The 16,743-nt window shown below is 47.0% G+C and overlaps 1 protein-coding gene across 4 annotated transcripts in view; it reads left to right on the forward strand.

Annotated features, from left to right (window-relative positions):
• The first annotated feature begins 2,764 nt into the window (after positions 1–2,764).
• LOC105490638 (family with sequence similarity 107 member B) overlaps positions 2,765–16,743 on the forward strand; it is an 87,034-nt gene continuing 73,055 nt past the window's right edge. The window contains exon 1 of one of the 4 annotated variants that reach the window (XM_071070470.1): positions 2,765–2,921. Coding sequence is in view for 1 of the 4 variants with exons in the window: in XM_071070461.1 (XP_070926562.1) it covers positions 11,593–11,818 (226 nt within the window). In the remaining 3 variants the exon portion in view is untranslated. Of the gene's footprint in view, positions 2,922–3,384; positions 3,404–11,370; positions 11,819–14,121; positions 14,208–16,743 lie in introns of those variants that run through there. The other 3 variants (XM_071070469.1, XM_071070461.1, XM_071070463.1) reach the window with 3 other exon arrangements.

Raw genomic sequence — 16,743 nt, forward strand, 5'->3', positions numbered from 1 at the left:
CAAAAGGTAGCATGGTGACTTTGAGCCTGTAGGCATTTATACCCTGGAGTATGGAACAAGCCTTTGTTTCTATTTCTCTCATGGGGCAGGGAAAAGACCATGGTCACTTATCACATTCAGACACTCTGCCTGGCCTTGCATCACAGATGTTCATCCAGGCTACTTTGTATGGAGAAGTCAGGCTCACTGCTGGGTTGGGGTTTAGAATCTCGAATCCAATGAATCTTTGGTTAGAATCTCGAATCCAATGCACGCTTCTCCTATTCATCTGATGGGGCTGCCATAACCGAATACCCCAGACTGAGTGACTTAAACAAGACATTTCATTTTCCCACAGTTATGAAGGCTGGAAGTCCAAGATCGAGATGGCAGCAGGGCTGGTTTCTGGTGAAGTCTCTCTTTCTGGCTTGTAGTTGGCGGCCTTCTCATTGTGTCTTCATGTGGCCTCTTCTCTGTGTTTGGGCAGAGAAAGAGAGGGTGGGGAAAGGGACAGGGGGGAAGGAGGGAGGGAGAGAGGAAGAGAGAAGGAAGGAGGGATCTGGTGTCTCTTCCTCCTTATATAAGGCCACAAGACCTAAGCTTAGGATCACACCCTTATGACCCTGTTTAACCTTAATTACCTCCCTATAGGTCCTGTCTCCAAATACAGTCACATTGGGGGTTAGGGCTTCAACATATGAATTATAGGGGTAAGTGTTAGCTCATAACACTTCCTATATGCCAGATATTACATTAGGCAAGTGGATATAAAGATATGTATATATGTCAAGCACAAACTCTGGGCTCACAGAGGTACATATTTACAATACAGTGCAATAGTGGCAATACCGTGCCGGGTATGGAAGGGGCAGAAAAGATTCATCTAGCCTGAGCAGGTCAGGAAAGGTTTTCCAGAGAAGGCTGATTCTCAGGAGAGGAGCTCTTGGGGATGGGTGAAGTTCTGCTAGGCGGAGGGGAAGCCCGTGGAAGAGCATGACAAGGCCATATATTCATTATTTCATCCAGTCTTCATCACAGAGCAGGGCCACTTAGCAAATACGGCACGCTGGCTGAGTGGAGTCTTGGATGTTTGCTGGGGAGCTTGGACTTGATCATGTAGCAGGAAGCAGGTACCCACTAAAGTGTTTCAAGCAGAGGAGGACACTGAGCATCTTGCACCTGGAAAGTTCACTTGCACCCCAGAAAGTTGAGAGGAAAACCATGTGTTAGATCAGAGGCTGGGGCCAGTTAGGAAGTCCCTGCCACCATATTGTGACTGAGCCCAAAGGCAACAGTGGCAGTGCCAAAGGAGGGGGAGGGAGACGGCCAGGAATTGCACACATTGCACAGGCCTCGGAGTTGATGCCAATGTGGGGAGGGAGGGAGATAGTTTAGGCTGGATCCTAGGTTTTAGTCTGGTGACCGGTTGAGCCATTGTGAAGAACAGAAACACAACTCAAGGACGGGAGAGAAGGAAGAATCATAGGAAACACCATGTATAAAGTTCATGGAATTCAACTTCCTGAGCTGGGAAGGAGTTTCTTTAAGTTCTCTGGCAGTGATTCCAGCCCTCAGTGGGTTCCAGGGAACCACGGATGGCCAGACCCTTACACGGTTGGCGGGCTGTGGTTTAGAGCATGGTGTGTGATAAATATCTTTGGAATAAGTAATTTGTTTACCACAATCCATAACTGATGTGAGTTTTCTGTATGACTATGACCCAAACTGTCTTAGTCAGAAAAATCTCCCCATAAATAAGCCCTTAGTCATCTGTTGCCAAGACAGTGAAAAAGCTTTTGATCTAAAATCCACGAACCTGTTGTCTTTTTGCTACGCTGAAACAGATACTGTTTCAGTGCCTGATTTTGTACCTGCTGTGATTCAAGTAGATGGTAATCTCAGAGCCTTAGGGTTGGTTAGAGCAGCACTTGTAAAAGAGCTGAAGAAAAGGAGATCAGAGAGCAGATAAGAGGCAGAATAAACCCTTTCTTTCTTGCATATTTAAATTTCCAATTACCCTTTGATGAAGGGAGGGGAGGAAAATGGGTGAACCCCCAGGTCACTGGGTTTTGATTTGTACAATTACAACGAATGTCTCCTTTTCCTCCCTGATTCCGTCTGCGTTTTCTTCCAAGAGGAACTGGCAGGATTTCTATGGGGACGGCCTCTAAGCATTGCACGCTTGCCGGGGAGACAGAGCCCGGACACCCAGGAGCCAGATGCTCTTGGGTACCTGTGTGTGTGAGAGAGAATAAGAGAGAGAGACGGGGGGTGGGGACAGAGAGAGAGAGAGAGAGAGAGAGAATGAAAGAATGAGACGGGGAGAGAGAAAGAATGAGAGAATGAGAATGAGAGAAAGAGAGACAATGAGACAATGAGAGAAAGAGATTAAGGGAGAGAGAGATAAAAAGAAGAGAGAAGTGACAGAGACAGAGACGCAGAGGGAGAGAGCGACGGAACCAGGGAGTGAGAAAACAGGAGAGTGTGGCTGTGACCTACGCGGCCGCCTTCCCACTTTCCCGGTCGTCCGGGGCCGCCGCGCTTCCCCTCCAGCCCTCGCTCCCACCGAGTCCCCGAGGCTGAGCGCTGGAGCCCCTGCTGGCGCCCCTCCCGGTGCGGATGCCCGGCCTGTCTGGATCTCCGCCCGACGCGCGCGAGCGGTGGAAGGAAGGCGGGGGCGGGGCTGCTGGGGGCGGGGCGCGTCGGGGGTGTGGCCTTGCCCGCCCCGCCCCTCCCCGCCCCGCCCCGCCGCTTAATTCGGACGCGCGGGGCCGCGGAGAGCGACAGCCGCCCTGAGCCGGACTGGCTTGCGGGTCGGGCCGCTGCCGCCGGAGCCGCCCTCGCGCCGCCTCGGGCCGCCGCGGAGCAGTCGGGCCGCTGGGCGCCGCCGTGGGTGCCCGGAGCGAGCCGGGAGGGAGCCGCGCGTCTTTGTGCGCGCCGAGGTAGGTTCGCCTCCCGCACTTACTTTGCACACAAAGACGAGGGGCGCGGGGAGGCGGGCGGCGGCCCGGCCCGACCCCGGCTCCGGGGACCCTCTCGGCGGGCGGGCGGCCGGGCGGGTGGGGGGGTCCCCGAGCGCCGGGGGCGGGGGGCTTGCGGGGACTGCGGGTCACCCCATGCGGCGCCCGGGAGGTGCCGAGGTTCAGGGACGGCACGCGGCGGGGCCGGGCGAGGGGCGCCGCGGAGGCGGGGACCGCTGCGGGGAAGGGGCCCAGCGGCCTCCCGGCTCATTGTTGCCTCCTCGGCGTTGCCGCTGGGGAGCCCTACCCGGCGCGGGGTGCCTGCCCTTGGCGCCTCTCGCCCCGCGGCGCCCGGCGTGGACCGGGTCGCGCCCCGACGCCAGCCCCCGCCCCGCAGACAAAGCCGGAGCCGGGGAGGTTCGCCCCGCGCCGAAGGTGGCCGTGACACTGACTGCAGTCTGCAAGTAACTTTTCGTCTTTTGCCTCTTCTCTTTCTCCACTGTTCCAGTGAACCCAGCATATGGGGTGGTGTGACACACACAAGGAGTCCTAATACAATTTGGGTTCCATAATTTCCCCCAGGCATCTTTAGGTGCCTTGGAGGTGGCACTGATGCGTATGGCAAAGTGTTAGTGTTGTGTAGGGGGTGGTGTTCACCACTTGTGAAGTCTGCAAGAGGAATTAGGTTGAGAGGGTGAACTGCAGATTTCATTCTCTGCTGCAAGGTACCAAGCCTCCTTCCTTCCTCCCTCCCAAAGATTTCAGGCAATGACAGCAGAGCAAAGTTACTTGATAGGATGGGAGCGATTTTGAGGGGACATAAAGAAAACGGAATGAGGCCTGTTCAACTTCACATTCTTAAACTTGAGATTTGTTGCTATCAAGTACATCGGTTTTCTCCTCCAGCCACGTTTTCCTAACATCACTTTGGAAATTCTATTCAAGTGGCTTTAAGTTGAAATAGTGCCTGGGCTACCTGTCCAGAGAAGATTTCTTAGCGCCGCTGGTTTCCGGGTTAAACTTTTCATTAGAAAATTTTATATATTAATTAAAAAATTGATTGAAAAAATACAGAAGAAAACCACTCGTGCTCACCACCCAAACACACCCTAAGGATGAAGGCATCTTTGCTTAATTTATAACTTGGCAGCCAAAAAGAGTGTGTGTGTGTGTGTGTGTGTGTGTGTGTGAGTGTGATAGAGAGGGAAAGAGAGAGGGAGGGACAGAGGGTGGGGTGGTAAATGAGAGCATTACTGACCAGCCACATCAGCCTAAAATACATTTAATCATGATAATTCTACAACATTGGTATGCCACTTACATCCAAGATTAATACGGACAAGTTGTTTTGAAATATATTTTCTTATAGGTTTGCAAATAACCACCTGTACAGAAGGGAGAAGAAAGATACAGGAAAGACAATGTAGATTTCCACTTTATTTGGAAGAATGGGCTGACAAAGTTTTATGGACTGTATTTTTGAATTCAGGAGTCATTTGGGATTACTTTTGTCTTTAAATGAAATCTTTCAGCTTTAAAATATTTAAAAAGTTACATTGTGTTCTGAGATTCGTGAGAAATATGTGATGGAAAGGAATTCTTGTTTGTGGAACAAGGAATAGCAGTGATTGTACAACTGAGTGCATGCTGGTTTCTTAAAGACCTTTCACTGAGAAAGTAAAATAAGAGTTTTCCTGAGAGTTGTGAGTTGTGTTGAGTGTGTATGTTCTTTTAAAATAAAATCGTTCTTTAGCCACAAATTTGGCCACTGGACGCTTTTGTTATTACGTACTTTTATTTTCCTCTTGTAACATTTTTGGACTTTTGAATTCTCTAATATGCAAAATAAAAGGTCTTTGAGACAACCATTTAGAAGTAGGTTGATCATTAGGATGATGCAATACATTTTGAAGTTAGAAGAATTTACAAGAAGGAAGTCGTGGCTGTGTACACTCAGGTGCATTTTTGTTGCAGTTCCTAACACTTGGGGCGCTTTAATCTGCACGCACGCTGAGCGTTGAGGTGTAGTAGTGGCCTGTGAGTCAATGAGTCATGCATGTAGTCTGCTCTAACGATCGGCATTCCTTCAGGAGTCCTGATGCCTTTCTGTCTGCAAAAGTCAAACGAAGCTCCAATAGAAAATGTCACAATCCCCTACCCCAGGGGACTAGAGATCCCCTTCCTTGGATGGTTAAAAATGGACTTGGTTTACGAGTCTGAGAAATTGACATGTGAAATCTTGTTCCTGATGTGGGAGGATGGATGCCGTCATTCATTCATTCATTCAGTCTTTCCTTTGACTCTTAATTGTTTAAAATGTCACAAGTAAAGGTGGAAAAGAGTTTTACTGATTTTCTTTGGGAATGGTGGAGGGGTAGAAGACGTATCTCCGGACGGAAAGAGGAAACACAGTAGATGAGGAATATAGTTGAATGTTATTCCTAACTTACCTTCTGCCCCTTCCCTCCAGAATTCTGTGCGCAAGCATTTTGAGGAAATGCGTTGGGAGTTTGGGTGAGATCTAGATTTTGGGCATTTGTAGAAGTCTCCAGCTATCTCTGGGAGTCATTGCTCTTCTTTCAGCCTAGAGAAGGTGGCTATGGGTGCCACTGTGCTTTGGGCACACTCTGGGGTGGGAAAGCTGCCGTGGAGTGGGATGCCCTCTGCGTGCATCATGGGGTCAAGTGTGGCTTTGGGATGACCTCATGAGACCTTGCTGCATTTCCTTGTATAGTTCCCTTGTCTAATCATGGCCTATTTTTGCTTTTCCTTCTTGAAGCAAACCATTTTTCTCTCCTTTTCCTTTCTAGTTCAAGAAGGGCTGGGCCTGATCCATCTGAACTTTCCCTCTCCCTAAGTACTTAGGATACTTGCTGAAGAGGAATGGACAGTCTTACCCATCTCATATCACTGATTCCAGTACCCCATCAGTGAAAGAAAGAAGATTATTTGGCAAGCTGGTTTAGATTGCCATTTAGTCATGGTTCATGGACAAGGGGCTATTTTAAGGTTGATGGGGGAGGCTTTGCTTGTCATTTACTCTCCATTCACCAGACATTTAGTGCCCATCATGCGCCAGGCACTGGGTTTACTACTGTTAACAAGACTACAAGGTAGGTGAGGAAGATATGTAAAGACTGGGCTGGGTACAGTGGCTCGTGCCTGTAATCCCAGTGCTTTGGGAGGCTGAAGCAGGAAGACTGCTTAAGGCCAGGAGTTTGAGACCAGCCTGGGCAACATAGTGACCTTCATCTCTACAGAAAATTAGCTGGTCACACCTGTAATCCGAGGCGTGCGGATCACGAGGTCTGGAGATCGAGACCATCCTGGCTAACATGGTGAAACCCTGTCTCTACTAAAAATACAAAAAAATTAGCCGGGCGTGGTGGCGGGTGTCTGTAGTCCCAGCTACTCGGGAGGCTGAGGCAGGAGAATGGCGTGAATCTGGGAGGCGGAGCTTGCAGTGAGCCGAGATTGCGCCACTGCACTCTAGCTTGAGCGACAGAGACTCTGTCTCAAAAAAAAAAGCTGGGTGTAGCAGCGCGCTCCTGTGGTGGAAGCTACTCGGGAGACTGAGGCAGGCGGATTGCTTGTGACCAGGAGTTTGAGACCAGGCTGGGCAACATAGTGACCCCCATCTCTACAACAAATTTTTAAAAATTAGCTGGGAGTGGTGGTGCATGCCTGTAGACCCACTATTCTGGTGGCTGAGGCAGGAAGATCACTTGAGCCCAGGAGTTCGAGGCTGCAGTGAGCTGTGATCATGCCAGTACACTCCAGCCTGGGCGACAGAGTGAGAGCCTGTCGCTAAAAAACACATATACATAAACAAGAATTACACAAAATTACACAAAAATTGTTTAATTACAGTTAAGAGCTGGGAAAGGAAAGCAGTGCGTGGTGAATTAAGGTAGCTCAGAAAGAATGATGTCATTGCCAGTGAAGGTGGGGGTTGGGTATCTGACAGTGGAAATGTCAGGGTGGGTGGGTACGGCGGGCCATGGAGCTACATGGGGATTTGCCCAGTGCCCATCAGTTCAGAGCCTAGCTGAACAGGGGGTGGACTGTTCACCTAGGCTGAACAGGGGTAGGGCCGTAGCTGAACAGATGAGGTGGACTGTTCACTTCTGTCTGGAATTTGGCTGAGGGGTTCAGACGCTTTGTCTTGGAATTGAGGTGGATCTGGAAAACATATGGTTGTCCCAGTGTCCTTGCTGAAGGTAAACTTTATGGCCAGTAGCCCCGGGAAGCCAGTTGTGGTGGGATGTGGTGTCCTGAGCTGGCCTGGATTCCAGGAGTGAGGACTTGTGTCACGCAAGGCTCACCCGACTACAGCTGTGCCCACCAAAGGTTTTGTTGCAAATGAAAAGATAAGAGGGATTTGTGGGGAACGAGCGAGAAGACTTATTTAAGAACATTATTCGGACTCAGATGAGCTGTAGGAAGGAAAATGGGGAGAGAGATGCAGAAAAAGGAGGGAATCTTGCTTTGACACCAGGTGAACTCTTGACTTAGGGACTGACTTTTTTTTTTAGTGAAAATAAATCTTTCAGCTTTAAAAATATTTAAAGAGTAAAATTGAGTTCTGAGATTCACGAGATGTATGTGATGAAAAGAGCTCTTTTTTTTTGTAGAACAAGGAATAGCAGTGATCCCACAGCAGGGTACATGCCGGCACTGAGAAAGTTAAAGAAGAAGGGCTTCCCTGTGAGGAGTGAGTTGTGTTGAGTTTGTATGTTCTGTGGAAATAAGAATCATTATTCAGCTGCAGATTCTATATTCTTTTATGTTCCCTGATCAAAGATGTTTTACCAAAGATGTGAGTTAAGCATATCTTTTTTAAAAAAAATGTAGAGATGGGGTCTCACTATGTTGCCCTAGTTGATCTCAAACTCAAGTGATCCTCCTGCCTTGGTCTCCCGAAGTGCTGGGATTATAGGCATGAGCCCCCAGGCCTAGCCTACCAAAGATGTGAGTTAAGCACATGTTAGTAGTCCTAAAACAGGCCCCGTGGTCTGTAGTGGTATTGGGGGTATGTGTAAGTCACATGGTTTGGTGACAGTAATGTTTCCTCCACACAGCAAAGTCTTGGGGTTCCTGCTGTGGCAGAGACTGGGGTGTAGGAAGAGCACCCCCTTAGAGGCTGTGAGAGGGCAGGGGCCCTCTGGGCTGTTCAGCAGGGCTCTTCCTGGTGGGGCTGCTGAAGTCCTTAGCAGTCAGGAGACTTAGAAGTCTTGAAGTGGGGGGACGCTGAGCCCCGGCACCCCTCAGGTTATGTATGTGCTGTCAAGTCTCCCGCAGAAACAAGATAGAAAAAATGCAGCTTGCCGACGGCTTCTTCCCGCCATGGCAGGTTTCGGTGCATTCAATTAGAGGGTTTGCCTTCCACATTCTCTGCTCTCCTTTCTGTTGTCATTGCTCACTTGAATTATGCTGGAACATCTCCAGGTGACAGCCCTGTCTGGCCACAGCCCTGAGCCAGAGGAGTGAAGTTGCTGAACGGAGCAAGGTGCTGAATGTGGTGTGGGGGAAAGGTTTGGAGCTGTGAGCCCGGCCTGCCAGGGTGAGGATCCAGGCCCCAGCTCTGTGACCTCCAGCAAGTCCCGTAACCCCTTTGAGCTCTAGTGTTCTCATCTAGTGTTTTCATCCCTGGGTTATATGCACCTCCCATGCATCGTGTGGACATGTGGTCCCTGAGATTTGGCAAATGAGGGGTGTTTATGCTGTTATGCCAGTGCCCACGGTCTTTAAAAAAATGTTCTTTGCAAAATGTTACTGTGATAAGAGCACTTAACATGAGATCTACCCTCTTATTTATTTATTCTTTTGAGATGGAATCTCGCTCTGTCGCCCAGGCTGGAGTGTAGTGGCTCAATCTTGGCTCACTGCAAGCTCCGCCTCCTGGGTTCGCGCCATTCTCCTGCCTCAGCCTCCCGAGTAGCTGGGACCACAGGCATCCGCCACCTCGCCTGGCTAATTTTTTGTATTTTTAGTAGAGACGGAGTTTCACCGTGTTAGCCAGGATGGTCTCAATCTCCTGACCTTGTGATCCGCCTGCCTCGGCATCCCAGAGTGCTGGGATTATAGGCGTGAGCCACCGCGCCCGGCCAAGATCTACCCTCTTAAGAGATTTTTCAGCGTGCGATGTTTTATTGCTGACTGCAGGTGCAGTGTTGTGGGGGAGCTCTCTAGAGCTTATTCCTCTTGCTGAACTGAAACCTTGTGCTCATTGATTGGTAACTCCCCATTTTCCCCCACTGCGGTCCCTGACAACCACCATTCCACTCTTCAAGTCTATAAATTTAGCTACTTAGATGCCTCATCTGAGAGGAGTCACATGGTATTTGTCCTTCTGTGCCTGGCCTCTTTCAATTAGCCCTCCAGGTGCCTGCATGCTGGCGCTTGTGGCGGAACTACTGCTTTTCTAAGGCTGCCCGGTATTCCATTGTGGTGCATTACCATGTGTCTTAACCCATTCATCTGTCCTTGATGGTTAAGTTGGTTCCACGAAACTCCTGGAAGAAAACATAGGTGAAGACGTTCAGAACACTGGTCTTAGCGGTAGTTACATGAGTGCGACACTAGAAGCACAGGCAACAAAACCAAAACTAAACGAGACTGCATCGAACTAAAAAGCTTCTACACAGCAAAGGAAACAGTCAATGGAGTAAAAAGGCAACCTGTGGAATGGGGAAAAATGTTGGCAAACTGCATATCCGATAAGGAGTTAATAACTAGAAAGTATAAGGGATTCCCACAAATCAGCAGTAAAAAAACAAAGAACCCAACTCAAAAATGGGCTAAGGACTTAAACAGACATTTCAACTCAGAGTTTTTTATTTTTATTTTTTATTTTTTATTTTTTTGAGATGGAGTCTCACTCTGTTGCCCAGGCTGGAGTGCAATGGCACCATCTCGGCTCACTGCAAACTCTGCCTCCTGGGTTCAAGCGATTCTCCTGCCTCAGCCTCCCAGGTAGCTGGGACTACAGGCATGCACCAACATGCCCAGCTAATTTTTGTATTTTTAGTAGAGATGGGGCTTCACCATGTTGGCCAGGCTGGTCTTGAACTTCTGACCTCAAATAATCCACCTGCCTCAGTCTCCCAAAGTGCTGGGATTACAGGTGTGAGCCACCGTGCCTGGCCTCAACTCAGAGTGTTAGTAACGTAGCCGGCAGTGATGTCCAGATGCGGACACAGGGACACTTGGGAGGGAGGATGGGAGCTTTGTCCCTTGTCCCCACCTGCTCCTCAGTATCTCTTCATGCCTTCAGGAGAGTTTTAAAGTTTTAAAGGGTTTTCATATTAGAAATAGCCTGTTTTATTCTATTCTTGGACATGAGTTTTGGCATTGTTCCTAAAGTGTCATAATAAAGTGTATAGGAAAGAGGGCTGTCATACTGTGGTATAAGCTTTTCTGTGCCCTTATTAATATATGAGACAGAGCATACTTCGTCAAAGTAAAAACTCACGCTTTTTCCAAGTTTTAAGGTATCTGGGCCTGGTGAGAGCTAATGAGTTTACAAAAAATTGCACAGTCTCATTATGAAATCCTGCAGTATAAATAATCACACGTGGTTTGTGAGTGTTTAATGTAGATGTATTAAAATTCCCGTGTCCTGGAGGAAGTTGAGAATGCCATTTGTGCATATGCGCATGTAGAGGGGGCTTTATGATATTCTTTCCCTTGTAACTTGATGCTATTTGAAACACGTAAAACTGGTCAGAGTTCTTTCTCATTTTTTCTTTTTTTAGTGGATGTGCAGGGCAATGTAGTATTTTGGAAAGAGAGAGGCCTAGACTTTAAACATTTTCAGAATCTGAAGCCTGAGCTTGCCGTGAATGAGTGTATGACTTTTGAGCATGTCATTTTTTCTGTTTCCCAGTGTCGTCTTCTGTAAAACAGAAATAGTCACACTCGCTTACCTTTCAGAGTTGTCTTAGGGTGAGACAGAAGCCTGCATTCTTTATGCCTGCTTGTCCTTCCAGGGAATGCTCTGGAATTGGAACAGCCCGTGGGCCACCCCCGAGGATAGGTGACTCTTAGAAGCTGAGAGGAGGCAGGGCCCAGGGTGTGCGAGAGAATCAGCTACATCATGTTTCAGGTTCCTGCCGCGGTGGGTGAATTCTGTTACTCTGTGCCCGTGAAATGGGAGGCGTCATAGAAGTCATAGACATCAGACGTAGAGTTTGACCTGAGTGAGTCAGTTGCCCTCTTAGGGCTCCCATATTCTTACCTGTGAAATGCAGTAATAATACTGGTAATGTTATTATTATCAATGAACAGTTCTTGATCACCTCATATGTGGCCAGGCATGGTGTCAAGTGCTTTATGACATTTCTTCATTCATTCAGCAACTATTTAATGAATGCTGCCGTATGCCAGGCACCATTCCATGCTCTGGGGATCGGTGGGATCACTGGCTAGGATGGTGGGGGGGACAGACTGACTCCCTGCCTGCATGGAGTTTATATGCTAGTGCATGACAGAAGATAAATAGATACGTGGATGAGGTGATTCCCGTGGTCAGTGCTGTAAAGAAAACTAAGTCAGGCCAGGGGGCTGGAGTCTGGTGGGAGAGCAGGTCGTGTTTTTATTAGGATAAGGCCCCTCCGAGGAGGAGAATTTGAGATCTGAGTGAGGCAAGGGGATGAGCCTCGCAGAAACAAGTGCAAATATCAGCTCAGTGGCTGGCAGGAACTTGCTGTGGAAGGAACGGCAAGAGGGCCCGTGTGGGAGGAGCCAGCGAGCAGGGCAGGAAGAGAGCTGTGCGGTGGGGTGCGAGGAGGCCTGGCAGGCCACGGTGAGGATGTGGCTGATGAGGAAGCCACAGGAGAGTTCTGAGCAGAGCGTACAGGAGATGGACCTTGTATTTTGTAAGTGTGTCCCTGTGGCTGTGGAGGGCCACGGGGACTGCAGAGGGCCAGGAATGGGAGCAGGGAGACCCGGGGTGCTGCTGGTGAGATGGATTGGAGTTGATACAAGAGAGAAAGGCATTGCGAGTGACACCTGCTCTTTTGGCCTCAGCCTTTGGGTGAAAGGTGGTGCCATTGATTGATATGGGGAGACTGTGGAGGATGAGCTTTATGATGTTGACATCAGCCTCTGGACTTAGTGTTGTTTTATTCCCATTTTACAGATGTGGAAACCAAGGGCGAGAGAAGTAAAAAATTTGCCCTAGGACCTGGCCAACAAGTCTCTCCTAAAATTACAAAAATTAGCCGGGCGTGGTGGCGCCTGCCTGTGGTCCCAGCTACTTGGGAGGCTGACGCAGGAAAATTGCTCTAACTCAGGAGTCAGAGGTTGCAGTGAGCTGAGCTTGAACCACTGCACTCCAGTTTGGGTGACAGAGCAAGACTCCCTCTCAAAAAAAAAAAAAAAAAAAAAAAAAAAAAAAAAAAAAAAAAGTTTGCCCTAGGAAGAAGCTGAGCCAGGATTAGGATCCAAGTCTGAACTATGCCCAAGCCCTTGCGTTTTCAATCATTTTTACTGTACTCTGTAAATACCTTCATTTACTCTCCTTGCCAGATTGATACGAAAGTACCTGCAGAAACGCTTGGGAGATGCATCTGTTTTGTTTTTAGTATGGCTTTATTGCAGTATAATTTATATTCCGTACAATTCACCCATTATACGTGCACAGCTCTGTAGTGTTTAGTAAATTTGTAAGGGTGGGCAGCCTCCCCCTAGCCCAATTTTAGACTTTGCAGTCAGTTCCCCCTCCCGCCCCCAGCCTTAGTTAATCAGTGATCTTTTCTCTGTCTCTAGCGTTTTGCCTTTGCACAGGTAGAATCACAGGGTGGCCTCTTGTGTCTGGTTTTGTTCATGTAGCATAGTGTTTCTGGGGTCCATCCATTGTTGCCTAAGACATCTGCTTTTAAGGAAACTTCTTGGTATTTGTCATCTGTCCTAAGAGGTACTCTGTGCTGATGAGAAAAACGTCCGCTGAGATGTGCCTTAAGATGAGAATAAAAATAACAGGGGCTGGCATTTCCTGAGCATTTGTTATATGCCAGGCACCGTTATGACCATTATTTTCTCTGATTTCTAGAAATCAGTTTTAGAGGCACCAACCAATGAAGTTCCATGACAGGTGCCGGGATCAGTGATTTACAAGTGAGGAAGCCGAAGCATAGGGAAGTTAAAAACTTGCTCAGGGTTTTAAGAACTGGGATCAGACCTGGGCCTTCTCCTCATGGAGCTGCGTCTTTACTGCTCCTTCACACTCCCTTCACCATGTGTTTCAGGCTTGTGTCTTTGTAGCCTCACAAAGAGATTGGGATTCCATTTGGAGAATGCGTTTGCCACATTTGCCAGTTTTTTTTTTTTGGCAGGGTCTTGCTCTGTCGTGCAGGCTGGAGTGCAGCGGCACCACCATAGCTCACTGCAGCGTTGAACTCCTGGGCTCAAGGAATCTTCCCACCTCGGCCTCCTGAGTAGCTGGGACTACAGAGTGCTTCACCACTCTAATTTTTAAATTTTATTTTTTGTAGAGATGAAGTCTTGCTCTGTTGCCCGGTTGGTCTTGAACTCCTGGCCTCAAGCATTCCTCTTGCATTGGCCTCCCCAAGTACGGGTGTGAGCCACCGTGCCTGGCTGAAAATTGTGGTTTTAAGGAGAATATTTGTACTGAGTTTTTATTTTGGCATTACCATATGGAGATGATAGTGTCCTAAAGTGATCCATTTGTGAAGTAGTTTTCTTAGGCACAGTGTCAGGATGGCACCAAATTAAAAACACATAATTATGTCATCAGGCAGAGCCTGTGTGTTTGAGTTGTTTTAAATGTTGTGTTTACCAGAAATGCCATTTTTGTACAAAGTGCCCCAAGGCTGTTACCCTATTAATGGATGGAATTTAATTAGGCATCATGCATTTTTCAAGATGTTTATCTAATTGTATTATATATTAGTACATTTTATTCTCAAACAATTCTATATTTAAACGGTATTTTTTCCTGCCACATTTAGTCTATATTAGAAGATTTCTTAGTTTTGTTTTGCAGAGTTCTTTGTATATACCAATAATTCTGAAATTTTGGAAAAGATTTTAAATACTTTACATACGCAGTAGCTTGGTAAGAGCTGGTTACATAATTTTAGCCACGATAAGCCGTAATTTTTTTTTTTTTTTTTTTTTGAGACAGGTTCTCACTCTTGTCGCCGGTGCTGGAGTGCAGTGGTGTGATCTCAGTTCAGTGCAATCCCCACTTTCCCGGTTCAAGCAATTCGCCTGCCTCAGCCTCCTGAGTAGCTGAGATTACAGGTGCCTACCATTGTACCTGACTAATTTTTTTTGTTTGATAATTTTTATTTTTAGTAGGCTTGGGATTTCACCATGTTGGCCAGGCTGGTCTCAAACTCTTGGCCTCAAGTGATCCACCCACCTCGGCCTCCCAAAGTGCCACTGCGCCCGGCCAGCAGTACACTTTTTGGAATAAGAATTAATGTTACACTGGGTTCTACCTCTGGTTTCTGGTAGAACAGTTTTTACTGGTGTCACATCTTCCTAAACTTCCTCAAATGGAATTATGGTGTCGTTAAACTAATTTTTCACATTTAGTACGTTTTTCACTTTTAAGGATTTGTAATTATAATTTTACTAGTTCCAAGTAGCAAAGAAGCTTTTTATGTTAGACTACCTAGTTTTAAGAATAAAAATTAAGAATTAATAATATTACATTTTAATTTAAAAAGACTTCGTTCAAATCTTTGTTAATCGCTTTATATGGTTAGGACCCCGGGGAAGTCTGCCATTTTTTAGAAGAAGGTTAACCCGTACAATGGTAGGCCTTTGAAATGAGTGAAAGAGGTCAACCATTGTTCCATATTTGTTGGGCAATTCCAGGCAGTGCAGTGGCCAGTTAGAAATCCTTACAACTTGAGCTAGAAGCCTTGGGGAAAGTAACATTTGTGGGCAGAGGTAGGTACTGGAATGGTGCAGTGAAGAAGCTGTTATCTTCCATTGCCAAGGGACTCTGTTCAGCTTTAATCTGTGTCCTGGCTGGACGGTGCATGTCAGCTGCCCAGGCTACCAGTGTGCAGGGCGCAAGAGTTGGAAGCAGGCCCCTAACCTGTTTCTTTTTCCATTCCAGAATCGCTCTGACTGGCACATGCCTTGAGGAGAGGAGATACTATCTTGCAAAACCGATCCAAGTAAAATTGAATTTGCAGAAAGTAAAAATGGGGCTGTACATGTAACGCATGCACTGTATGCAAGTTATGCCTCAATTATGTATTTTTAAAAAGATACATGAAAAGCAAAGCCAAACCACAAAACCCCGGGTAGAAATGCTGGAGTAGACACTGTTAAGGATGCAAAATCTAAGCCACCCCTTGGGTGTTGTCTCTTTTTCTCCTCTTTCACTTCAGAGGTGCCTTGTTTTGATTCACGTGATAAAATGACTCTGGGCAGACCTGTGATTTTATGCTTTTTATGTGAATGGCTTTCACATGAAGCCTCAGGGTTGCTATGAACCTGCTGGCAAAAATTTCCAGCAAAGGAACCTGTACATTTCCTCTCTAATAGCCCCAGGAACTGCCTCTTCCTTTGCTAAACCTGAATCATCTTACATGGGGGTTTCCTGGTCCTGAGCTGGGTGTGGCCCAGCTATTTGTAGCCTAGTTTCTGTGCTGGGCCCTGGCCTTTCAACTCAGGGGTGGCTGGACATGCAGTTTGGGAAATCAGATGGCGAGAGATGGGGGAAGCCCAGGGATCTGTTGAACTTCCCACCTCCCCAGCATTGATTTCATCCTTTATTCACTTAAAAATGACTTTTCTTTAGAACCAGGATTTGAACGAAGTCTGTCCAGTGCATTTGATGGTTATGCCTTTTAAAGCTCTATACATGTAGAACAGTTCTTCTGCCCCCACCCCTTCCCCCGATGCTATTGACTTGTTGAAGGAATCAGGTCACTTGTTCAGTAGAATGTTCCACATTCTGGATTTGGGTGCTGGTTTTCTTTTAAACTCATCCCGCTAGTCCCTGTATTTCTATAAACTGGAAGTTACCATGAAAGCTTGATCAGATTCATATGCAGGGTTTTTGGCAGGATTAATCTGTTGGTGGTATCATCTGGCTTAACGCTGCATCAGCTTGGGAAAAGGTCTGTCTCATGTGTAGTGATTCTAAAACTGAGTGTTGGGGTCCTGTGGTGGGTGGCAGCTTGACCCTTTCATTTCCTCATCGATCTTTCTCCCAATGCCGTTGGCATTCATCGATGACTGTTGTTTGAATTAATTATTTCATTAGAGATTGTTGATTCTTCTCTCTTAATGAGATGGCAGTGAGCGTGAGATGAGATTTAAACTGACCCAGGGTGTCAGGGAAAACTGACAACATTGATACAGCTTAGGGGCATCTAAAGAATTAACAGAAAAAAGCAAAGATTGGCTTGGTTCTTGCAGTCACTGTGAGAGCCTCCTGTTATTAAAGCTAATTACCGTTTGCACGGTCTTCTATGGATGTTACCGTGTCAGGTTAATTTTGTTATTTAAGTCTTAAGTGGCAGCAATATTAAATTCTGTGCATATGTGCTAACTCTCTTGTTCACATAACTTGGGTGCCTGTTCACCTAAGTTAGGAGAGAATGACCTAGGTTTAGGAGATAGAATTCCCTGTGATGGTGCAGACCATGATTGAAAGTATCTTTCTCAATTGTCATTTAAAATTTTCTGACTTGTAAGGAGACATTCATGCTTAGTCTTTTCTTATAAAAGATCAGTCATTGATGAGTTTAAAATAACTAGAAAAGAATGATACACCTGAAATAGTTTTGTGTTTTCTTCTGCAAACATACAG

The sequence above is a fragment of the Macaca nemestrina genome, chromosome 9, assembly GCF_043159975.1.
Source record: "Macaca nemestrina isolate mMacNem1 chromosome 9, mMacNem.hap1, whole genome shotgun sequence".
NCBI lineage: Eukaryota > Metazoa > Chordata > Mammalia > Primates > Cercopithecidae > Macaca > Macaca nemestrina.